This window comes from Carcharodon carcharias, chromosome 3 (genome assembly GCF_017639515.1).
Source record: "Carcharodon carcharias isolate sCarCar2 chromosome 3, sCarCar2.pri, whole genome shotgun sequence".
NCBI lineage: Eukaryota > Metazoa > Chordata > Chondrichthyes > Lamniformes > Lamnidae > Carcharodon > Carcharodon carcharias.
Genome location: NC_054469.1, coordinates 50148630 through 50174130, shown reverse-complemented (window position 1 = coordinate 50174130; position 25501 = coordinate 50148630). Strand labels below are relative to the sequence as shown.

General features: G+C 38.2%; 1 protein-coding gene across 10 annotated transcripts in view; it reads left to right on the top strand.

Annotated features, from left to right (window-relative positions):
* Nucleotides 1-25501, top strand: part of svila (supervillin a) — a 317393-nt gene that overhangs the window by 155483 nt on the left and 136409 nt on the right. For 7 of the 10 annotated variants that reach the window (XM_041183456.1, XM_041183461.1, XM_041183460.1 and 4 more), the window contains 3 exons: nucleotides 1619-2297; nucleotides 11253-11336; nucleotides 24495-25322. In XM_041183456.1, coding sequence (XP_041039390.1) covers nucleotides 1619-2297; nucleotides 11253-11336; nucleotides 24495-25322 — 1591 coding nt within the window. The remainder of the gene's footprint in view (nucleotides 1-1618; nucleotides 2298-11252; nucleotides 11337-24494; nucleotides 25323-25501) is intronic. The other 3 variants (XM_041183463.1, XM_041183464.1, XM_041183465.1) reach the window with 2 other exon arrangements.

The window sequence follows — 25501 nt, the reverse complement described above, 5'->3', positions numbered from 1 at the left end:
TGCAAGAATCCTTCCCCACACTCCTGACACAAACCATCAACATGTTTCCCTAATACAGAGATTTATTTAACCCACAGTGCCCAATCCTAATCCTGCTCATAATCACCTCATCCCTTCTACACTTCCTAATAAATTCACTTTGTTTTGAATATGATATAAGTATCTTCTTTTCTCATCCATATCTCACTTTTGTTGCCATGATGCATACAGTTTATCCTTAATAATATTTAATTTCCATCCTCCCTAATGAAATCTCAGTATATGGAATCAAGTGATTCATAGAACTTTTAGCCAACGAATCTGCTGCCTCATTACATACTACACCTTTATGTGCTGGCATCCATAAAAAAACCCACAACAATACCCAACTATTGTATATTATACAATAAATGAAAAATTTCAACAAATAAAATCATTCAGAAAAACAAGATTGGATGCAGATCAATGCTGAAGAGGGTGGCTTTCATGTGACCTCTCTTCTCCAACTGCTAGTAATTCAAATATTATCATATATTCCATTTGTACTTGATTAGTTCATGCCTGGAAAGCTATCTTAAACCAGGGTCCCATTGTCCAAGCAATTAGCCTTTAATGGTCCATCTCCAAAAGTTGAATACCTCAGGTGATTGATATAGGTGCGTTGTTAATGAGGCAGGAGATGTGGAGTCTTTCACACTCTTCAGGGTGTCATTGTCTTTGGATAGTTTTGCAGACTTGCTGTCTTCATCCCAATGGGATTGGAATGGGGAAGGTATAATAATGAAAATTAGGTGGCCATCTGGACTGTGAGCTGAAGTCACTTTTAGTCTGTATTTTTAAAAAGTCTTCCTTAAAAGTTCAATTTCATGTTTCCAGCTGGTGGATTAAATGTCATTTTTTGGCATAAGGCACATCTTCATGACAACATTTTCAAAATTATGAAAGGCTTTGAGAGGGAAACAGTGAAATATTTCCACTCATTAGTGAAACAATAACACGGGGATAGAGATTGAGGATTATCGCTAGAAGGCAAGTTTGAATTATATTTCCGCAAACAAAATCATTAGAATATGGAATGTTTTACCATAAGGAACTATTGAGGCAGAGCCCGTAACATCACTCATAGTAAATAGCTTGAAAAGAAAGAACATAAAAGAATCCAGGGAAATGTTTCAATATAGGTAGCCCCAGATGAAGAGTTTTGCTCAGCCATATATTCAGTGGGACAAGTGGCTGCCTCCTGTGCTGTAATTTCGATAATCCTATTTTGTACTGTATTTGATCAGAGTAACAGTGTAAAACGTATTGCTGTTTACTTTTCTTCACCCTGCTGCCCTTCATTTAAATAAAAGTGTTGGACTTTACCAAGCTGTTGCAGGGAGTAATTATATTTTGGTATGCATCCACAGTTTCATTTAAAGTGATTTATGTAATCTGTTATGGGGATGTAGAGGTCAGGCATCTCTCCACAGTGGAAGAATTGGAGGGAGTGTTGTCCTAAAACACAATTGTGACCATTTACAGAGCACTATTGTAGGGAGCCCACAGCCAGGATGCCTTGCATGACTGAAATGGTATGTGGAGGTCACAGAAGGAAAGAAAAGGAAAATTTTAACAAATTAAATGTCCTTTTTTCCAGTTAGAAGATCAAATAAGGAGGGCTTGGAGCATCATCTGACTGAAGATTCTCCTTCAGAAAGGCAATCAAGACCTAGATGTCGAGGAGAGATTAAGCACATGGATACCGAGTCTCCTTATGTTGTTGGCATGGACACCGAAGCTTTAGATGCGAAAGCAGAGAGAATAGCAAAATACAAGGCTGAAAGAAGGAGACAGCTGGCTGAGAAATATGGAATTGCCTTGGAGTCTGAACCAGATGGGCATATTGCAGCTAAACACCCAAGAGCACGAAAGGAGATTGATCTAACTGAAAAAGTGCCATCACAATCTGAAAAAGATTATAACAGTGACTTGATTAAACTGCACAGTTCCAGGGATGCAATGGTTAGGGAACCACAGACTCTAGCAACTTGTGAACCTAAAGAAAGTTTCTCACCAGTTGGAAATGATTTCACAGAGAGAGAAACTTTATTGAACAAAGAAAATCACAAAAAAATCCTTGAGCCAAGTGCCAAAGGAAGAATTTTGGACCAGGCATATGTTCAAGAAACTCCTCCAAACTTCAAGGATTCCACTGTGAATGATGTGCCAGGTTCCCCACCATCATCTCAGAGAGTTTCACTTACGTCACCAAAGCAGTTCTCAGAATCGTTTAGTTCAGTTAGTGAGCAATCCCAAAATTTGCAGAATAAACAAGGGTAAGAATACATTTATGAAATATACTTAACTCAAATGATCTTGTTTTAATCTGGTCACAGATAATCTGAATTTGCTTGACGACAGCCTCTCAGATATATTAACCATTGCTATGTGCACATTTCTATGTTCAGATTGTGGAGCTTTGATATTTTACTGACTCCCTGATAGGTGATTATTTTTGGCATAAATGTGGAATTAATTGGCTCAGTTAATTACTAGTCATAAGATTTAAAAGTAAACTTCTATTAATGTACTTCAAATGCTCTAGAATATTTCTATTACATTTCAAAGGGTCGCATCATTTTCCTAACAGTAGCAGTGTTGCCAAAATGTCAATGTCCACATTTAAGATAAAGTTTTCAATGTAAGGTTGCATTCTGTTGTTTTCAAATGAATATTCTGGATTTTTTACTAGATGCAAGAGCTCTGTGCTCAATATTCTTCTAATTTGTCCTTGAAAACTTAAATCATCCATTTTAAACAGAGCATTTGTGTCTTATATGATTGCTTATCAGTTGTGTTTGGGAGAATATGATCAAATTTTGTTTAGTTCACCAAGAGGACTATAGATTTGTTGTAACTAGCTGTCATTTTGGTAAAATCCCAGTCATTGTGCTTGGTTCATTAATTTCAAGCTTAATATTCCCTGTGTTATTTTTTTCTGTTGCTGGCGCAGTACTATTTAGATTCAGGTCAGTCTATTATTAATAGAATTAGAGGAAGCCTAGTTATCTGATGGCAATTGTCCATGTATGTGTATGTTTGGGATTTTAACCATGCCAACAATTAATTTGGCACTCTTCTGCATGCAACAGAATGATCGGCATAGTAAAATTTCCATCTAAGTTTTCATTATCTAATTTAACTTACTTCATTGACTTCTTACTCAAATTATAAGCAAGGTGTCAAGGCTAAAGGTCAGCTACACAAATTGCCCAATATCTCCATGCATCTTCAAAGTTCTAAGTCTCTTTGAATACATATTTAACGTAGATATTTAATTTTAATGAAATTAAAATATACTGTAGTAAGGAAAATATTTGTTGCCTTTTTTACTCTAGGTATTATATATAGTTAACATTGATCCAGGCTTGTTATTTATTTCCCACTCTTGTCCTGTCTCTCTCTTTCTTTCTTTGTATCTCCTTCTGCCATTGCCCTTATTATCATAAAGTCCAAATACTGTGTACTTTGCACTATCTTATATCTAATGCTTTTAGCATTAATTCCTCATCTCCCCTTCCACTTTGACTATCACTTCGAACTCATCCCCTGGACTTTCACCAGAGACCAAGCTTACAATCACTATGTACCAAAAAGGGGCAATCTCCTTACAGATCTTTGGCTTGCTACACTTCCCTCATGCTTCAAAAAACTTATAAAATCCTTATTCTTTCATATACATGTTTGGTTACCTCCCATCCTGGCATAATCCTCAAAAGTTACAGTATGCAAATTCCCTATTCTAAGAAAAAATAGAAAGAATTTACATCTAAATAACAGCTGTCTGAAGCTTCCCAGAGCACTTCACATAACAATAAATTATTTTGAAGTGTGGTTGAACTTGGCAGTCATGTCTGTTAAGTTTTCGTAAATGCTTGTTTTCCAAGAACAAGTTAAACTTGTGATGACTGCTGGTGATCATGAATGACAAGAGCCCTTAAATATCGAAACTCCGCAGTGGAGATCGCTGCATTGCACATCCCCAGTTTAATGCGCATTCCAGCTACATTAATAGATTTCTCAATAGTTTCCCAAATTCAGAACAACATTCTTTTTAATCATTCCCCTTTAGGTTTACAGTAACATGTAGCTGTTGGCAATGCTTTTACTCAGTTGCTTGAGAACGAAACCATTGAAAGTAGAACAATTGCATTTCCTGATCCATAAAATCCAAATCATTGCAGGGATTTTTGTCAAAGCTTGGATTGTTTTGACAGGTTATAGTCCACAAACCTCTCTGAACATTGAATCTTTGCCAACTTTAATTTCAAAAAAATCTACAATAATAGTCTCTTGGAATTTAGTTGTTTGTTGGGAGTGTGGATGTAACAATAGTGTAATTTTCATGGTGGAGATGGAGTAGGAACTTGGATTTGAATTTCAAACTTAAGTGGCATCAAAGCAGTAGGTCCTTGCACCAACCAAACAACAGCCATTTGGAAAAGAAATTTCTTATTATTTACAGAAGTTTTGAATAAATCAACACATCTTACCCTCCTGGCTTATTGCCAGGTGGAGAATGGAAGGGAAATTATTGATGGAAATGTTAGTTGAAGATTATTTGTTGTTGAGCGTCAAGCATTTTGCAGGCTGATCAAGAACAAAGGTTAATGCGAGTAGTCATTTTATTCTATGGTACACTCTATTCTGATGTGTTGGAAACTGAATCCAGTGTACTTTGTGCCTGTACTAGTATGGAGCATAGAAATTAACAGCACAGACTGAGACCATGAGGTCCATTGTGCCTGTGCTCTAGTTTTGAAAGCATAAGCTTGCAAAAGTAATCAAGCTTACAATGTTCTCTCCCCAGAGCTTATATCTTTCTCTGTTTATCCAGTTTTCCTCAAAAGATGCAATGCTTTCTGTCTATGCCAGTCCCTATGGCAAAACATTCCATGCTGTACAACTTGCTGCATAAGGACATTTCTCCTAGTCCTCCCCTCACTCTTGTAAATTGATTACCCCTCATAATTGACTCCACAGACAGGGGAAAGTGGTTCCCTCTGAGAATTGAAATCCAGTAACATCTTCAATTACTTTAGTTCATGAACCTTAACATATTGGCTCTGTATTCTCAGACTTAGTCACATTTGGAATCTGGCAATTCTTCTAAATTTCTTAATTTTTCCATCTTTAGTTGGCTTTCCTCCAGAGTGCATCACCAATGCCAGAGCAACCAACTGCCTGTCTTTACAATTGCTGCTTTGAAGTCACCACTAGAAGAGAGTGGAAGGATAGCCTGGCATAAAGTCAGAATGTGAAAGATAGATGTTTGAAACTGATATTTCAGGCATGATATATTTAATGAAAAATACTGTGACCTTCAGCCTGGGGAAACCGTTCTTAATCTGGGTTAGCCAATTAAAGTGGGCTTAATGAATTTCTCTTGACTCCCGTGGAAGCATGGTTCAATCATTGGTTATCCATCTTTAAGACTTCCACAGGTACAGAATATATTTAAATTTTGCTTAGCCTGCTACCTTGTGCAATTTATCTCAGCATTTTAAAAAATTCTTTAAACTTGGAGAACTTCCTGAGGTGTAGTTGTCCTCTTCCCTCTCCGAACTTTCTGAATGCCTGCCACAGAAAGTGTGCTTGCTTGGTAATCACACAAAATGTATTTGACAGTGGTTCCTGAGGGGAAATAATCTGTTAAAGTTACTGCGCTCATACAGTGGGATTAAAATGAGCGGCTAGTTTCTTTTTTCTATTTCTGGCCAGCGCAGACACGATGGGCTGAATGGCCTCTTTCTGCACCGTAAATTTTCTATGGCTCTACAGATTTTCAGAGGAGCTGCAAACTGGCAAGGACTCATTTTCAAGGAATTCAATGGGAATAATTGAAAGCAGAATGCTATATCCTATCATTGCTAATATGTAGTTTTTCTTCCTTCATATTAAAGTATTCTGATTTTATAGAAATTATATTTCACTGTTACCTAAATGTCTTGCTTCACCCTTCACAGGCATATTTGCACATCCTTCACGTCGACGATGATTTGTAAAGTCTAAATTTTGTTGATAACATTTGGCATAGAGTGAAATGTGTGGAATCATTAGAATCTACATATTATTTGAAAATAAGAGGGAATGTGATTTTTTTTCTCTCTCCATTCCCCAACAGTTCAAAAATACTCTAATGACAACTGGCATTTTGGCCCTTATGATATTGGTGTATTAACTTATGCATGATCCTTTGTTCTACGGTGCTTTTCATAAGACTTGAGACTTATCACTTTCAAAGGTGCAGAATATATTTCAATTTTGCATAGACATTCAACTTTATGCAAGTTTATCTCAACATTTTTTTCCCTTTTTTTTGTTTCATCTTATGGCAGCCTAAGAACCCATTGCAAGATAATATAAAACTGCCAGTTCAAATGGCTGAACAATAATGTATTCAAAATAAATTAGAACATTCTGGAAACACTCCTTAGGTCAGGCAGCATCTAAGGAAAGAAAGAGGGTAAACGTTTTAGGCTTGACCATTTGTCCAAATCCTATCTTCCTCTCTCCATAGGTGCTGCATGACCTGCTGAGTGTTCCTAACATTTTCTGTTTTTAATTTCAGATTTCTAGCACCTGCAGTACCTCATATTTTGAATAATTCTATTAAAACATTTTCTAACCCTGGATTGCTTTTATTCAGCTTCTTCCATGGGTTCCAATGACTTTGGAATTTTTATTTGTTCCAACCTGGAGGAATTTTATGGAAAAAAGAAAACATCTTTTGAGCTTCTCAAAGGAGAAGTAAAGCCTTTTTAGAAGAAAGCATACCTATTGCTCCACTGCCTATCTCTTCTGTCTCTATGCCCACTTTCCAAATTTCTTTAAAGGTGATCTAGGCTAGTGCCCCTTTAAACAAACTTTCCTTCGATGTGTAGCATGGGCTCCCTGGGAAACTGGGTCTGACAATATGCAACTGATCAACTACAATTGCTACCTATTTTTATTATGTTAAATCTGGCAAAGTAGCAGGATTGCTGCATAAAATTGTTGCAAGGTGTTTGAAGAATCCTAATTGTGCCTTTACTATTGTTAATCCAAAATTGAGATATTTTGTGGTTTTATGACTATTGTATAATTTTGTGTTCAGAATTCTGACTACCAGTGCACTCAGCCATGTGAACGGACATAACTCGGCACAGGGCCTGACTCCCTATATCTAGAAATGCCTACATAATACAGAGGTACCCATGGCGAAGTATACTCCTAACAATTTCCCCAACATGTGTAGAATACAGTCCAGTCCAGTCCGGTTTAATTATTAATGGAGAGTTAAATGAGCCTTACCGTTAGGTACTTAGCGTAAGAATAAGGTTTATATCATTTTTAAAGAAGTATGTCCAAATCAGAGGTCAATGGATTTCTAAATACCAATGACATCAAGGGATGTGGGGATAGTGCAGGAAGATGGCATTGAGGTAGATCATCAGCCATGATCTAATTAAATGGCTGAGCAGACTTGAGGGGCTGAATGGCCGACTCCTGCTCCTATGTTCTTATGTTCCCATAAAATATTTACATTGTAAAATAGTGTACCACTATGGGCAGAGTTTTACAGACCCTCGCCAGCAGGTTTGAAGTTGGTGGGGCTCATAAAATGCAGTGAGTGGTGTGCCTGCTGCCTACCCACTCCCAACCTATCTCCCTTTTTATGGACAAGCTGGAGGAGCCGAGCGGCCCGACCGCCCACCCTTGGGCCTACTGAGGCTCTTGAATGGCCAGTTAATGACCAGTCAAGTAACTAATCTCGCCCCTACAGATATTTTACCTGTGGTTGGGGGGAGGCTCATGTCAAGCAGGTAGCCAGGCAGCTCTAGCTGCGCTGGTAGGTGTCGGGTAAGTGGGTATGGTGGGTGGAGGGGACCTTCTTTTGGAGGACCCTTGTGCCCATCGAAGGTGCACCCCTGAGGTCATACCTCGATATGAGGGTTTAAAACTTCCCCACTAGCTCCACCAGCCTCTCAAACCCTACCCTCCAGTCCTCTTGTTTGGGCTTGCCAACCAGACTCCGCTGATACCCAGACTTGCCCAGCTTGGCCTTCATTAACTCTTCTTTGGGGACTGCCTGTAATCCCAGCCGTGGCCACCGTTCGAACCTGGCATTGCTGGGGCTACAGAGCTGCCAACCATCCAATTGGTGGGCAGCTCTCTAAGGTGGAACCTCCTCCTCAGAGGGGGGCGGAAGTCTCGCCCTTAGCCAATTAACAACCCTCTGAACATTAAATGGATGCGGGGTAGCCACTATCTGTGAGGATGTGTTACCTGCTGACTCCTTAGGTGGCAGGGCCAGAAACCCCGCCATGTGAAAAACCCTGCCCCATGTGTAGGTCACACAGGAGAGTGTCTTGATTTGGTATGGGGAAAGCAGCTGAATGTGATAGGTATAGGCATTCTTGAAGGGGCCAAATACATGAATAATACATTTTTGGCATTATACTTCAGGGCTATGTGCATAGTATGATAAAATAAGGGTATTTACAAAGTCAGGATTGCTCTGTTTTTACGTAATTACAATATCTTGTCATTAATGCAGCATCTAATAATTTCCCCCAATAAATTAATATAGTGATGTCCAGCATCAGTGCTGTTTGCTAACAATAGTGGTTTCTATTAGGATTTTTGACTTTGAGTTCAGGAAGCTTTTTTTAGTGAAGAGATGTTTTGTCACGTAATTTTCATCCTCCAGATGTTTTATTTTGCACTGTAGAGAACTTTCTGTATCTCGTCGTTAAACCCCTTCCTCCTCCTGACATCTTCATATCTCTGCTTCTTTAAAGCTACTTAAAAGGAGGTACCTGAAAGTAGACCAGAGTAACTAGTGTGGACCTGTTGTACAACAACAACTTCCATTTACATAGCAGCCTTTAATGTTATGAAATGCCCAAGGCTTCACGAGAGCATTTATCAAACAAAATTTGACACCGACCCACATAAGGAGCTATTAGAGCAGATGACCAAAAGCTAACCACAAGTAGGTTTTATGAAGTGTATGATAGAGGAAAGTGAGGTGCCGAAGAGGAGAAATTTTAGGAAGGGAATTCCAAAGCTTAAATCCTCGTCAACTCCCTGAAGTGCCCTTCCTAACAGGGCTGTGGGTATCCCTACATGCAGCAGTTCATGAAGGCGGCTCACCACTGCCACCTCCAGGGAAATTAGAGAAGGGCAATAAATACTGGCCTAGCCAACGGCGCCCACACACAAACCTACCTACGAACATTCGAATTAGGAGCAGGAGTACGCTGTTTAGCCCCTCAAGCCTGCTCCACCATTTGATGAGATCATTGCTGATCTGATCATGGCCTCAACTCTACTTTCCTGTCTATCTGCTATAACCTTTAATGCCCTTGTTATTTAAGGATCTATCTAACTCAGCCTTAAAAACATTCAATGATGCTGCCTCCACTGCTCTCTGGGGAAAAGAATGACCCTTTGAGAGGAAAGAATTCTCCTCATCTGTCTTAAATGGGAGACCCCTTACTTTTAAGCTGTGTCCCCTAATTACAGTACCTCCCACAAGGGGAAACATTCTGTCGGCATCCACCCTGTAAAGTTTCCTCAGGATCTAATATATTTCAATAAGATCACCTCTCATTTTTCTAAATTCCAAACCTGTCTGACCTTTCCTCATAAGATAGCCCCTTCATCCCAGGAATCAGTTGAGTGTACCTTCTCTGAAGTGCTTCTAATGCAATTATATACTTAAGTAAGGAGACCAAAACTTTACATAATACTCCAGATGTGGTTTCACCAAGGCCCTGTACAGCTGCCTTTGTACTGCATTTCCCTCATAATAAAGGCCAATATTCCATTTGCCTTCTTAATCACTTGCTGCAGCTGCATACCAACCTTTTGTGATTCATGTACCAGGGCATCCAGATCCCTCTGTACTGCAGAGTTCAGCAATCTCTCTTTATTTAAATAAGATATTGGTTTTTCTATTCTTCCTGCCAAAGTGGACAAGTCCACCGTTTCCCACATTATACTTCATCTGCCAAATTTTTACTCACTCACTTAACCTATCTATATCCCTTTGCAGATTCCTTACTCTTCAACTTACTTTCCTATCTATCTTTGCGCCATCAGTAAATTACATCCCTTCATCCAAGTCATTGATAAATTGATATTTTCACAACTGTGAAAGAATATTAAAATCAGGATGCACAAGAGGACAGAGTTGGAGAAACGCAGACACCTTAGAGGGTTGTAAGGCTGGGTGATGTTACAGAAAAAGGGATGTACATGAATAGCCTAGGATGGCTCCTAATTTTTTCCTCCTAATGGTGAACAATCTGGCTTCTGATTATGACCACAAGGTCATGAAAGTTGCATAGAACTTGAAACATCAAAATACTTTGACAAGTACACTTCTTTATATGTTTTGTAATAAGGAATTGTAGAGTGCAACTTATTTTTTGACTTTTTTGAGTGCAGCCATCATAATGGGGCTTACTATTTTTATAGGTGCAGAATATAGATATATTTCATTTAGACATTCTACTACATGTGTAGGTTTATCTCAGTTTTTTTTGTCCTTTTTATATAACTTATTTATTCCACATCCAGAGCAGTTACCTCAACCTCAGGGCCTTGTCAGTTCAACAAAGTCGATCAATAATTTGCGTAAGCACTTTTTCCAATCCAAAATTGCATTTTAACATAAAATTGGCTTAAATGATATCCAAAAATGTCTCTTTACTTTCTATGGATAATTGTCTCCTGATGTTCATGGGTTGTTAAGTAGCTTGGTATTTAATGATTCATTTGCAAGTTGCCTGTGCAAGCAAGGATGGAATCAGGCAAGTTGTGACGGTCATGGGTCAAATAACCTAAGTCACTGCCTATCTCACACGTGAAAAGGGTAACATTGGTGAGAGACTAGAGAGCTGCAGGTACCTGTGGAAAATCACTCCAGCAAGTGTACAAAACTCAGGAGAGGAAAGGAGATGTTTGGCAGGTTGGGTGAAAATGCTACAGATGCCATTATGATGTGGCTTCTATTTCTGCAACAGAAGAACCCTGCATCACTTTTACAGTAAGTTTAAAAAATATATATATATTTAAGATAAAAACTTGATGGAAAATGCACAAGAAATTTCTGCAATCTTTGGTAACTTCATAATGGGTAGTTATACCCAAAGAAAAAAATAGTACCAATGGTGTGGAATCCTTAGGCGCTGGATCATGGCAGCAAATTGATTCTGGCTGTCTGCTATATTTCCATATAGCAATGCAATGAAAGTAAAGAATGAATGGTTTCTACAGAGAGATTCCAATGGCGAGACACCTTCTCTGATCAACTGGCCTTCCAGGTACTGTGGAATGTGACTTTTTTTTTATCATTTTCAGATCATTCCTAATTACTCATTTTAACAACGTTTTCCATATTGCTCATCAAATCATTGTTTTCTCCATGTTGGCCAGCATTTTATGTGGTTTAACATCTTTCTTGTTTGAAAGATCTATCTTGGAGCTTCACATACTAAAATCATTGTTCATTTATGTGTACCTCCTTAATTAATTTGTTGGATTTTGGTTGTGCATGACTAATCCTTTCTTGGACTTCAAACAACACAAATATGTGATTCAGTTCCTAGTCACACATTAACCATTCATCAAAACCCTCCCTTGTGATGTTTTGTCTGATTGTTGCTGCAAAATCCATAGTGCTCTTCAGATGCCAGCATAAACCAAGGAGTTAGTCACGTGATGGATGGAGAAACAGCTCAATCAGTAGTTTTTAATAAGCATTCACTAAACTTTAAACTACAAACCTAGACCAAATTGATGCTGGATTTGTTTTCAATACTATGTTCAGATGCAAGTAATGGAATTGCCATGATTACTGTTAATTAATCTGAGGCTATTTTGGTCACATATAAGGACACAGAATACTCCATAGAGATAGTAAAGACAAACTGGTGAGGTATAAACTTTTGTGTGAAGGAGAATTCAATTAAAACTGAAATGGATCTGGTTCAGGTGTGACTAAGCTTTTGGATATAGATGAAAGACATGGTAAGAAGGAAAATAATTCTGGGCACCTGTTGTAGACCAGGGTCAGGGAGATTGATTGGATGATGCGCATTGTAATCAAAAAAGGGAAGGATGTACACAAATAAATGCAGTTGTTAGAATCTCAGAATGGTTACAGCACAAGAGACTGTCATGTGGCCCTTCATGTCCATGCCAGCTTCTCTGCAAGAGCAACTCAGCTAGTTCCACTCTCTCATTCTTTCCCCTTGGATCTGCAATTTTTTTCTCTTCAGGTAATTATTTAATTTTCTCTTGAAGGCAACGATTGAATATGCCTCCTCCACAGTCTTGGGCAATGCATTCCATTTCCTAACCACATGGCATAAAATGTTTCTCCTTATGTCACCTTTGGTCCTTTTGCCATTCACCTTAAAATGGCATTCTCTGGTTCTTAACCCTTCCAATGGGAACAGTTTCTATCTTTCTACTCTATCTAGATCCCTCTTGATTTTGATAACCTCTATCAACCTTCCTCTCAACATTCTCCCTTCTAAGGAGAACAACACAAGCTTCTCCAATCTAGTGGTGGTTTCAGTTTACCAGGCATAGATTATAAAATCTATAAAGTGTGCTACAAGAATAAATAAATGAACCTACATAGAACATTAGATGAATTAAATAATACATCAAGGATCACAAGCAGTGATGCTATTGTAGTCGATATTAAGTTACAACCAGGAGATCAAAAATCGGGTCAGAGTCAGCATACACCAGCATCATTGACCCAGGAGCTTCATTCAGTTTAGAAAGGCAGATTGAGGAATTTGCTTAGGAGGCAGCACTGGACAGTAGTGTTGGAGGAGAAAAGCAATGCATTATATAGCACAAAGGGAAATCTGTGACTAAGGAAGAAGGCTACAAAGAGCAAAAACCATGATAGTTGGGGAATAAGGACAACAATGAAATTATTTCTAAAGTAGAAAGCTATAGGTAGCATTGTGCACTTGGTTAAAAAAAAAGCGCAAGGTAAAGGAGATCAAGGAACTGGTCAGAAGACCTAAAGCATAAAATACAATTAGGATATCAGACAATATTTAAAATAAATATTAAGCATTTTTATGAATATATTTGCAGCGAGAAGGTTATAAAAGGAAGAGGTGGAGCAATTGAAAGTTCCCATGGTTGACATGCTATCAAGTGACCAAAATTAGAATACATGCTAAACAAATTCTTCTGTCTCCACAGGTGACTACATTGACACCTCAGTAATAAAGGCAAATTTCAGGGCAAGGTGGTAGGGACAGTGAAAGTACCAAAGGATTTAGAAATTTGAGATAAGGCAGACAATGACAGTCTAGGGACTAAAGCCAAGATACAAGACCCAGTAGACTTCATACAGGAGATTTAAAGAAGTGGTTACCAAAATCAGTTGCTTCTTTGTTGATATCTCTAGAAAATCATTAGAAACAGAAGGGTGCCCAAGGGTTGGGAATGTGGCTATTATAGTACCAGTCTTTAAATGATGCCCAAGCATTTGGAGGCTGTGAAGAAAAGGGCAACCAAACTAACCCAAGGCCACAATATTTGTTATGAGGGCCTTTATATCTGCAGCCAGGAATGTCCTGTTGAATTTTATCAGCAGGACTTCATTAGCGTTTTTAATTCCATCTCCTGCCCATGTGTATTCACAAACCTAAAGGGAATAGTAAAATTGAACTCTGTTTGAGATTGCTACAATTTCTAAAATCTGAAACAAGGGCTAAAGTTTAGAAGGGAAGGTACAGAAACAACTTTAACTATTACATGCCAAATCTGTACAGGTAAGTTTGTGGGCTAGATTGTGTAAAAATATTAAAGGAGGCTTGTATAGTGTTATGACGTGGCAGGTGATATGTGCCAGGTGGACCAAATCCACATAGGTAACTTGGCCACCCTATCACAATAGTTTTGCAATTTGTATTTAATACGAGAAGATTTGGGCATTGAATTCAGAAGTAATGAGTCCACTAACACCGTTAGGGATTTTAAAAACTAATTAAAACATTTATTAACAAAAGAAAAGATTTCAGGCTCATTCTTAAGATTATGGTTACTTAATATCATAACAAATCCCAAAATTCCTAATTAAACTGACTCCCAACTACACACCCCTTTTAAGGCAACAGTCCAAAACAGATTTTAAATTTAAATAGCAGGCCAGAAAATTTACCACAGCACCCCCTTGACAGTGGAATTCCAGAGGCTTTTCTCCAACTTTTGTTACAGGACACAGCAGACTTTTGCAAACATGGCTGGAGGCTTCCCTGAGGCTCTTTTAGACACAACTTTTAATTCTTATATATCCCCACAACGTCACCTTCCTTCCCTCTTTATGTATGTTTCTCTCTCTTTAACTAGTAAATTCCATTGTTCTACATGTCTTTGGAAATGCACTTTTCCCCTAAAATAAAAATCTTTTATGTTGCCAATATGGTCAGTGTCTTTTGGGAAAAATAAACATAATAACCTTGCCCTATTTATCTTGTTGGTTGTAAACATCCTACCATCCCTTTGAAACCCAAACAGCTCCTTTATTTATCTAAAAATGCAAATTTCCTTCACACCCTACATGCTAAGACCTCATCCATGTTTACTCATTAGCATTCCAAATGCCTTTTACCCCTAACTTGTTTTGATAATACCAAGCTTGCAGCCTATCTGACCCTACTTTAATCACAGAGAGAACCGTCTACACTCACACCCATAATCCTACTTTACAATAAACCACAATAATATTATGAAACTTATTATAGTTTTGTGACAAATATTTGAGGAAGTGAGCAGTTGAAGTTACGATTTTAGGATTGATGGATATCAAAAACTCTACAGGCCGAGGTTTGAGATAATAAAGTTTAGGTTTGCACCACATAACCAACACCCTGCCATCTTAACTTACCTGAAATCAGGTACAGGGGTGGGAGCTTATCTTAAATTGCTTATGTTATGTTTTCTTTGGACTGACTGAGGGCTGCAAAAGTTGCCAACAAGCCGAATCTTAGCCACAGAATGCCTGGACAGGTGTTTCTTTTTACTTTGCAAAGATTCCTTGTGAGTCAGGAAGAACAGGAATGCTTCTTTTGGACCAACCTTCCTTGCCCCTGGCCTCACCTGTAACCTTCATCATGAATTTATAGCCTCCACCTTTCCACTTAACTTGAATGGGACCCTTTTTTAAAGCGACTGATTTGATTATTGGCACAATTAAGAACATTGATCTGTCCTTTTGTGCTAACTGGTTCAATATATCATATATAAAGTTGACATACACAAAACTTGGAATAAATGTGCCTGTGTCTACGGACACCTTAAATGGTCCCCTTGTGTATTTTTATGTGCACTTTCTCAATGAGAGATGAAAACCAGCCAACCCATTGATGAAATCTATACATATCTGCACATAGTAAATTCTCTTCATTCAACGATGTCAACATTCGCTCAGTCATCTAATCAAGAAGAAAAGACCTAGAGCATGTTCTGTTGACCTCCTTACTATATTCTGGTGCCTTTCCCTTCCTTCCCTTTCCTTTGTGTACATGCGTTAGCTCAATCATTTTGTTTTGGGCATTGTCTGCAGTAGTCCTATGTTGTGGTTACAGCAGAAAAATACCTCACCTACTTAGTTGACATCCAGGTGCTCTTGCATAGTCTCTAGGTGTATTAAGTGAGTGTCCTCAAACAATTGTCCTGAAAAGGGCAACATCATTTAGACATGTTTCTTATTGGCTTCAAAAGCCAACAAGTTATTGACATCATCTAAGACTGACATTCTTTTCCATTTTTAACCATAAAACTGCTCAACTTTAAAGTTGTAGTGTTGGACTTTAACAGTCAAATAATAGAAAAAAGAAAGTGACAAAAATCAACCTATTACAGCAATCTGTTGTACAGCTGGGTAGACAGATAGCGTTCAAGGATCTGATTTGGATCCCAGTGTGATATGTTGTACAATAGAAGCAGGGTTAAGAGCAGTTGACTTTACCAAAACACTAACAATTAGAAGTTGTTAATTGAAGTTTCTCTCTGTCACAAAAGCAAAAGACTGTAGATGCTAGAAGCACTCAGCAGGTCAGGTAACATCTGTGGAGAGAGAAACAGGATTAATGTTTCAGGTCTGTAACTCTTCATTAAAAATGAGGCAAGTTTGAAATATGAATAGGTTTTGAGCAAGTGAAGGCAGGGGGCTGGTGGGGAAGATCTGTAATAGGGTGGAGGGCTTGAGCAATTAAATGGCAAAAGGTTTCATAGTTCAAAAGCTAAAGGGAGTGGTAATGGGTAGAGCAAAGAGACAAAAGATGTCTAAATGTGATGTGAATGGCTAGATGGCCAAAGCAAAAGGATTAAGAAAGAAATGAGACAAAAATAAAATCAGTGAAATAAGAAAACTTAGGACATGATGTAGACAGAGGTTATCATCTAAAATTATTAAGCTTGATATTGAATCCAGAAGGTTGTAGATGCTGAGTTTAAAGACACGATGCTGTTCTTTGAGCTTGTATTGAACTTCATTGGAATACTGTAGCGCACCAAGGACAGAAATAGGAAATCATGACGAAAGAACTAATATGGAAAGTTTCATCATCCAAATGGATGCAACAGAGAAACTGGGAGAATGGAATAGAGTCTTTACACGAAGCGGGGTGTGTAGAAATGTAGTCAAGCCTGCCGTGGGTTCCATGCGCTCATAGTGAATATTAGTTGATAGCCAATCCCCAGAAATAGAGACAGAGATGTCAAGAAGAGAAAAGAAAGAGTCAAAGATGATCCAGGTGATAGTGAGAGAAGAGTGGAAATTGAAAATAAACACAATGGAATTTTTCAGCTCAGCGCAGACCCGGTCTTCAGTGTACCAGAGAAAGAGGTGAGGGTGGTGGTGGCAGGATTAGGGGAAGGGTGATGTGTACTGAGTAGGACCAGAACAAGCAATGTTACACATAATCTCACAAAAAGGCAGGTATAGCTTGGACCCATGTGGGCACCCATAGCAACAGGTAAATGTACTTTGCATCTATATATTCACTTAATAAACATCTACCATCACTATCAAAAATCATTCACATACTCTGCTTTTCACTTAGTTTACCAGTAAAAACACAAAAAGTTTAAATTGCACATGCATAACAACTTACAAATATGAGGATTGAAATCGCGGTACCCAAAAATATTACCTATTACTTTTAATTTAATCAGAAATGCAATTTGGCATTAGCCACCTCTGAATTCCCAATTAGACATGAGGCCAGGGACTAATATATTGGGTAACATATAACTTAAATGCTTCTAGCTTGTACCAAAAGTTTAGTAATGAGAGGGTGCAAATAGCTGATCACAAAGGCTTAAGGGGAATTTAGAAAAAGAGTCTCCAAATTGAATGTGATTAGAATGTGGCATTCTCTGTTCTCTGCCTCATATCTTTGGCGAAGAAACATCCCTAACTACTTCGTAAAAGATTTAATAAGAGAAGTGTGTGAGTGTGGGCTTAAACTTGGTGGCTTGTGGAAGAAAATACAAGTGCGTGTTAGAAGAGTCAGATGGCCTGTTTTTGTGTTTGTAACATCTCTGGTTCTGTGATTTTTCACATTAGAAGACCTGTTTGCGCAAGAAAGCTATCTTGTCAATGATCCCTGAGAGAGATTTTGTAATTGCAGCTTGATTCCAGGGCACCCCTATTAGCATCTTGAATTGTAATGTTCTTTCTTCATCACTTTATCACCCAGTTTATTAATTGCACATAGCATTAAGCTTATTACGACATTAACATTTTTGCCTGTAGTTAAGTGTATTGTATCTAAAGAAATTGCATGGCCCAGGTTTACTCAATGACCACAAATTTTTTGGACGGGTCACTTTATAGGGTATTCATCTTCCATGTAGAAAATGAAGAATATATAGTATTCCAAGCAATTGACAACTTAAGGCTCTGGTAAACTAACCACAGTGTCACTTGTAGCAACTTGGGTCACAGAATGAGATTATGAACCACCCGAGCCAGTACACCACAGATTTTTCATAAATCCGATTGCAAAACTCAATTCAACTGTTTGAAATTTTTAGGAGCTTCTGTGCTTCAAACCGACCTAAGGCATTTTTGTAAAAATATATATATAAAAACAAAAAAACTGCGGATGCTGGAAATCCAAAACAAAAACAGAATTACCTGGAAAAACTCAGCAGGTCTGGCAGCATCGGCGGAGAAGAAAAGAGTTGACGTTTCGAGTCCTCATGACCCTTCGACAACCAGCTTATATTTCAACTCTTTCTTGGACTCGAACTCAAGTTCTGTCGAAGGGTCATGAGGACTCGAAACGTCAACTCTTTTCTTCTCCGCCAATGCTGCCAGACCTGCTGAGTTTTTCCAGGTAACTCTGTTTTTGTTAAGGCATTTTTGTCCCATTTATATTTGGAGAATGAATGAGCAATGTTTTGGTTGCTGAACAGGGAAGGAATAAATTCTCCCTCATTCCTTTTGACTTACCATTCCCTACTGCTCTGATATAAAGCTTAGAATGCTTTCATTTCGATTTCTCAACTTCTTCTTGTATCATCTTTGTTGAGAGAATGGAAGAGAATGTCAAACAAAGCCTCAATACAGATTAGGGCTTGATGAGGCCTTGTATTTAAAAGGATAGGCAATATCCTATAAATTGCCGATCTGGCTGACTGCCTGTTTATCTAGCATAAACCACATTCCAATGAGTGAAGACTCTACCAACAGTAGGAAATCTAACTTCTCCAGTGTGGGGAAAATCACAGCCAGAGGTTATAAGAGTAGAACTGAAAAATGTTAAATGCTGTTTTTCATAATAGTGTTAAATTCCTTAGTGCTATTACTTCTACCTTGATTAATATTTTTGTTCATTTTACACATTTGCAGTGTGTACAACCATACATCAGGGTGAAAGAAATGTGCCCATTTTGAAAACATCAGTTTATTACAGGAAAATGGTATTTGCTCAATGTCTGTAAATTTCCTTTTAAAATTCTGATGGGAAATTACACTTTTACATGGGAATTGGCAGAGCTTAGCAAAGTACATATTTAGAACAGTTATCCATGATGCTGCACTTTCCTCACAGTTGCTTCACAAAAGGGAAATAATACTTAAAGTAAATCATAGGTCAATATTTTTTAATATAAGTAGCGTGACAGCAATGTAGGAAGTAATGGAAATCAGAAACTGTGTCCACTTTGTGCCATTTGTGTAACCTGAGTTAATGGACCAACATAATCCACAATTATTTACAATTAATATTTCAGCAGAAATTTGATTAAACTCGATGCCTAATAAGCAGACATTACCCCTGGTGTTAATTCTTTATACAGACTGAGCCTCATGTCAAATCCAGCAAAAATCTGCACCTTTAAGACCAAGATTATGTTGCTGACCTCATTTCACATTTCTTTCTCTCTCCATTTGCAGTGCCATACATGGTACTCCCCAGCATGTTCTAAAATGTTTGAAATGAAAGGAAAAGTTGACTATTTTTCAAGTGGCTGAATAGAAAGTTTGCTTTGCCATTGATGGGTTCAAGCACATTTCTATGTACAGTGGCAACCCCTTACTTTGCAACAAGCAGTTATAGCACAGCTATTCGCCCCTGCAGATCTATACTGGTGTTTATGCTCCACACAAGCCTCCGTGCTTTATGCTCCACACCTTCCTTCATCTAACCCATCAACATATCCTGCCATTTCTTTAATCCCTCTTTTCTCCCTGTGCTTTTTTAGCTTTGCCTTAAATGCACTTACGCTATTGTCTTCAGTCAGTCCATGTGGAAGGGAGTTTCACATTCTAACTGGTCTATGGTTAAAGAAGATTGTTGAATTCCCTATTAGATTTATCAGTAAATAACCTATGTATATGGCCCCTACTTCTGGCCTCGCTAATGAATATTTTATGGGATGTGTTCCTCAGTAGAGTGAAATCAGAACATTTTTGGATTTTTCCAGCCTCCTTTTTGTTGCAGTATAAACGCATTGGTCATCATGTCCATTCCTGAGGTATCCCAAGAGGGAAGGAATCCCAAGGGTGAAGAAGATCTAAATTGAAGTTCTCTTTCCAAACGCACCTTTCCTCTTAGGCTGCAATATTTTTTGACTGCATTTCTATATTTTTCTGATGCATTTGGCATCGCTTGTCCTCTATTACCTTAGCTTGCAATTCCCTTCTGTTTTGGACTTCAAAAGTTTTGCTATTTTTTCAATGCTGTCATTTTTGTTTGCTGGTTAAATTTAAAGATCCAAATTTTTTTTATGCCAATTCATGTCCTTCTGTTTTTGCCAAAGCTTATTTTTCCACATTTTTTCCCTTTGGTGCTCTATTTCCCATTCATTTTTGGAGTTTCAGTAAAAACTAACAGATGGGGTGAGATTTTGGTTTCAGACATTTACCGTCAGATTTTGTTTTGGTCTCGGTCTCCATTTTGTTTTTATCTTGCAGCACTGTGCTATGCATGTTCTGTCCTCCTCACACCTGTTAAATCCACCAGAAACCACACTACTTATCAGACAAGACTTCCAAAAACCTAGCAGAATTGCCAATATATTTTCCAAAGATGGTATAATTTTTAAAATTAGGCCTGAGAGGTATATTGAATAACTTGCTTTATTTGTTCATGGAATGTGGGGGTCGCTGGCTAGTCAGCATTTATTGCCCGTCCCTAATTGCCCTTGTTCAGAAGGTATTTAAGAGTCAACCACATTGCTGTGGGTCTAGAGTCACATGTAGGCCAGACCAAGTGAGGATAGCAGATTTCCTTCCCTAAAGAACATTAGTGAGCCAGATGAGTTTTTACAACAATCGGCAATAGTTTTGTGGTCATCATCTGACTTTTAATTCCAGATTTTTATTGAATTCAAATTTCACCATCTGCCATGGTGGAATTTGAACCTGGGTCTCTGGAATACTAGTCCAGTGACAAAACATTATGCCACCGCCTCACAATATTGTCAATATAACAAGATCCTGACCTGAAATTGAATAATGTTGTTCCATTCTTGCTTGCTTACTATTTAAACTCCTGTATAAACTAACTTCTCCAGTGTGGGGATATGTCAGTTGTTCTAATGAGAACCTGATATCAGAGTTTCATTGTTCTATTAAGGACGACAAGTGCTGGTGCTTTGCACTCAACTCTAACTTGCCTGGCCTCTGAATGGCAAAGGGCACGATTGCCTATTTTAGCAGCTTGGTGCCATTGCTATTAAGATGTACCATAGGGATAAAAAGAAAACAAAGATTGCTGGTGCCCTAACATGAAAACAGGATATGCTATAAATGTAGAGGCAGTGAATCAGCAATCTAAGATGCTAATCCTTAAACTATGCAAAAATGGGAAAGTAAAGAGCTTTCCATTTGCTTCAGCAATTGCTGCTAATGATGGTCCATGTTTTTAAGCAATATATTGAAGCTAAATATCATTCTAGAATCTTTTGAATATCATTAGCTCATATTATGAGGTTAATAACCTTTAGCTACAAAAGTATGGGTTGTTTGCTTAAATTCTGGCTATAGTGAGTGTATCAGAGAAGACTGAAGGCAAAATGTTTGTAAATTGCATGCTAAGGTAATAGAGGACAAGAAATGACAAGCTTTTACTGTTCAGAGTTCTTTCTTTTCTCACTTCACCCTAACCCTACTAAAAATATTGAGCAATGTACAACAGGTTTTATGTTTACTGTTATGCAGTTATTATGCACATTGCAGCACCATGAGGTTTTTGTCTTTAAGCCATGAAAACCAAATATTTGTAATTCCTTATTTTGCAAAGGAAAATTTAAGTAGTTCTAGACTGACACCAAAATCACTTATAGTGGCTGTTTTATTGTCAATGAGTACATGGTCAATTTAAACTAGTTTCCTGCCTGGCATTTCAAAGGAACATGAAATAAAATTAAATCCATTTCAGATGGTAAATGTGATCTCACTGGTAGTTAATATGCCAGTTTCTGCTCCTCCATTGTCCTGGCCAATCTGATACTAGCACCTGACATGGGATGCGTGGTAAATTGCAAACCTGTCTGCTTCATCCTGCTTTCTTATTATCCTAACTAATCTCCCTTATTAACATATCCTAATCTGGTACTGACCCCACAGTGTGATTAATTTCTGACTTGAATCAGCAGTCTGTGGGTTTAAACATTATCATTTTGAATTATTCACATTGCAGGATGGTTCACTTGGCCGAGCGAGATGTCCATTTAACCTTTAAACTCAATATTCTTACATGTTGCAGAACTTTAGGTTGGTGCACTGAGTCTTGACACTGGATGGTTTTTAGCCTCCACAAGTCATTGATTTCTTTTGAATTTCAAATTGGACAGAGCTAAAGTTTTTTTTCAAATCACCAAATGATTGAACAGTCTGACCTCTTCAAGGAGAATTGGCTCTCCTAAGACTCCCCTGTGCATTTGCTGTAGCTGTTTTTGAAGGACAGGGATGTGATCATCACTCCCTTTTTAATCATTAATCCTAAATATTTTTAAAAAGTGTTTAAATTGCTCAAGTTGGTTGATACTTGAAGATTTAATCTTACCAAAATCAAACTTACCATGAATTCCAGGAATCTAATAGGTGGATTTACAAAATATTTCAGAAGGGCAGTGAAGTAGCCTGCCTACTTTTAAAACCCAGGGATGGATTTTCCCTTTGGGAAATTGGAAGATTTTCCAAGTGCCTGTTTGATTGGTTCCCTAGTGCTTTATTATGAGCACCCCCTTCCTGTTTCAGTGGGAATCTCAAAGAATCATGTATCCTTTCAAGAGAGCAAGTCCTCCCTTGTTAAAGCCTTTCCATTTAGAAGAGTATATTGTGCATCTTTTGGGCTAAGGTTGAATGGTTTAATATGCAACTGTTGTGCCATGGAATATGGATTTTTGGCTCCACCCACAATCCTCCATAAATGGATCATCTGACCTGTATGCAGAGCCAGTGTGTGAATGCCTTGTCACAGTTGAAGGTAAACTGCGCTTGTGCTATTGGCTTTGATGATGTTCAGGAAGCAGGTGGGGTATATGTGAAATAAAGGCAGGAGGCAATGGAATGAAATTTCAACTGAAGTAATTTTGAACTTCAATTGTCTAAAGCTGCACAACTAAATCCTAAAATGTTTGGAAGTTTTTCAACAATGAGAAATATGTGCCAGAGAAGCATCATCAAAATCATTTAGAATGTTAAATTTGCTTTCTAGTGTTAATTTGAAGTGATTTTGCCCATAGCTTGAGATATAATTTAAAATGTTTTTCCTTCAAATAATCTAAATTTTCATGGATAATATTAACATCTTTGCAAAAAAAAATATTTAGTCACTGAAAGCTTATCCCTGATAGCTATATATGATATATATCATGACTTCAGTAAAGTGAATGTGAAACGGCAGGTTTGTATTCCACCAACATTAATAGCAAGTTCACCTCTTGTGCCCATTGTGCCTGAACTTGACTGACCCTTAGAATGATGGGATGTGGGATGAATTGTATATCTTGACCTTCCAAAGCACAAGGAGGTATTTCTTCAGAGGAAAGGAATGAGAGAAAATTCAAGGTCAGTTGGTTGGAGTAGCAAAAGACTGGGGATAAATCACTGATAGATAGTAATGATAGGATATGAGAGTCAAGTGATAACAGTTTGTGGAGCTGTTATAAATGGCTAATTATGGAAACGGAGCCAAAGCGTTATGAATCTAATGCTTAAAGAAAAATTTTTGTGATGTTACATGGGAGCGTCTGCTTCGGATGCAGAAGAGTTGCATGTCAACCTTGTAAATTCTGATTCTACTGTTTTAGAAGTTTGTTTTCTGTTGGTTGTAATTTTTGGAATCTATATACAATTATATACAGAACCCCCATCCCCCCAAAAAATTCAAAGATTCTTTTGTTCATCAATATTGTCTATTGTCCACCCCACCCGGTACCCACCAAAATTCTGCTGAAATATGTGGTTGGTCTGGCCCAAATACTGTTTGGAAGAATAAGGAAAGCTGTTTGTTAGGAGCTTAAAAAGCCTAAATCCTTGCAGTTAAGGATGTTAGCTGCTGGCAGTAAAGGATTTGTTTCAACAAATAGGAGTGAGAGTCAATAGTGAGAGAAATTTTATAACTTCTGCTGCATCCTCTTTTTCTGAATGTTGTTGAAAGTACGTTGGTGTACAAACTTTTCCACATAAAGGTAGCCATTACCTGTTCAGCAAGTAAGTGAAGTATACACAGTTGTGGGGAATCTGTGTCTTGGGTGCTATCTTTGTTGCGTTTGTCTCCTGTATCCCCTTGTTACATCAACTAATTTAAAACCTAACATTTACTTTCTCCCTTTTGTTGACTAAAAGAAACTGTTCAGTTTATCTTTTCACTGGTTATTGTTAAGGTATACTGGAGCCCCCCTACTATATGGGGTGACATCAGATAAATAAAAGTGACTGTTCTTTTTATGATAAATGAGTGGTTTCCTCCTTCTCTCTCAAGAGTAAAAGTTAGAGAAAGAATGTTGAAAGATGAAGGAACTCGGAGCAGCCCTGAAATAGGCAAAGACATCACTCATAGAAGACTGCAGCAAATACCAGCTCATTATATCTCCCTCCTATCAGAATCTCCAACTGTTAACACAGTTAGTAAGCCCAGTGCTGTTCACCAGCCAGCCTTTGTTCAGCCTACTGATCCTGTAGACAATGCCAACACAATGACAAAAGGGTACAAAAGCAGCGTAGTTGATAATCATGTACCAGGCTGTACCAACCTTTCAACAAGAGGTGAAGAGACAAATGAGACAGAATTTGGAAGAAGATGTGTTTACAGTCCTGAATCAAAACTGAATGAGCCTGGCAGTACTAGAAATTTGTTGAAAAGCCGTAAAGCAGTTCTGCCTTCTCAAGTTCGCAAGCAAGAGAAGAGTCTTGAAGAAACTATTTGTGACGTGAGAGTTGTGCGTGAGGAAGGTGAAAAGCAACATTTTCTGGGGCCATCTGTAATTGACTGGTATAAACCTAAGGATACTAATCAAAGGAGTGAGAGAGACGTATATATTCAGAAAAAACTTGGGGTACATTCTCATGCAGATGCTGAAAGAGGAAAAGACCAAATCAAAGAAACACCTCCTGAAAAATATAAACTAAAATATTCTATGCTAGATAGCTTGGAGGCACCGAAGATAGACATCCCAAACAGTGAAGAACTTCAGGGCACCACTACGGATGTACTTAGTGGCGATACTGGTACAGTGGACACAAGGGTGTCTGTTGCCAAACTTCGAAGAGCCTTCCTGGAGACAGCCAAAGCCAGCAGAAATCAGGACCTGTAGGTGGTACTTTTGAATGCTGACTTTTTTTGCTCAACTATTGTGCATTTGCACTGATAACTTAGAAATTGAACTTGCAAGACACATTTGAGCTTTAGCTTGCAGCCGTTACTGTGTGAAAAGTAGTCACGTGAAACCTTAATATTGCAATCTGCTTGTTGCTGGCCTGTGCAAGGTA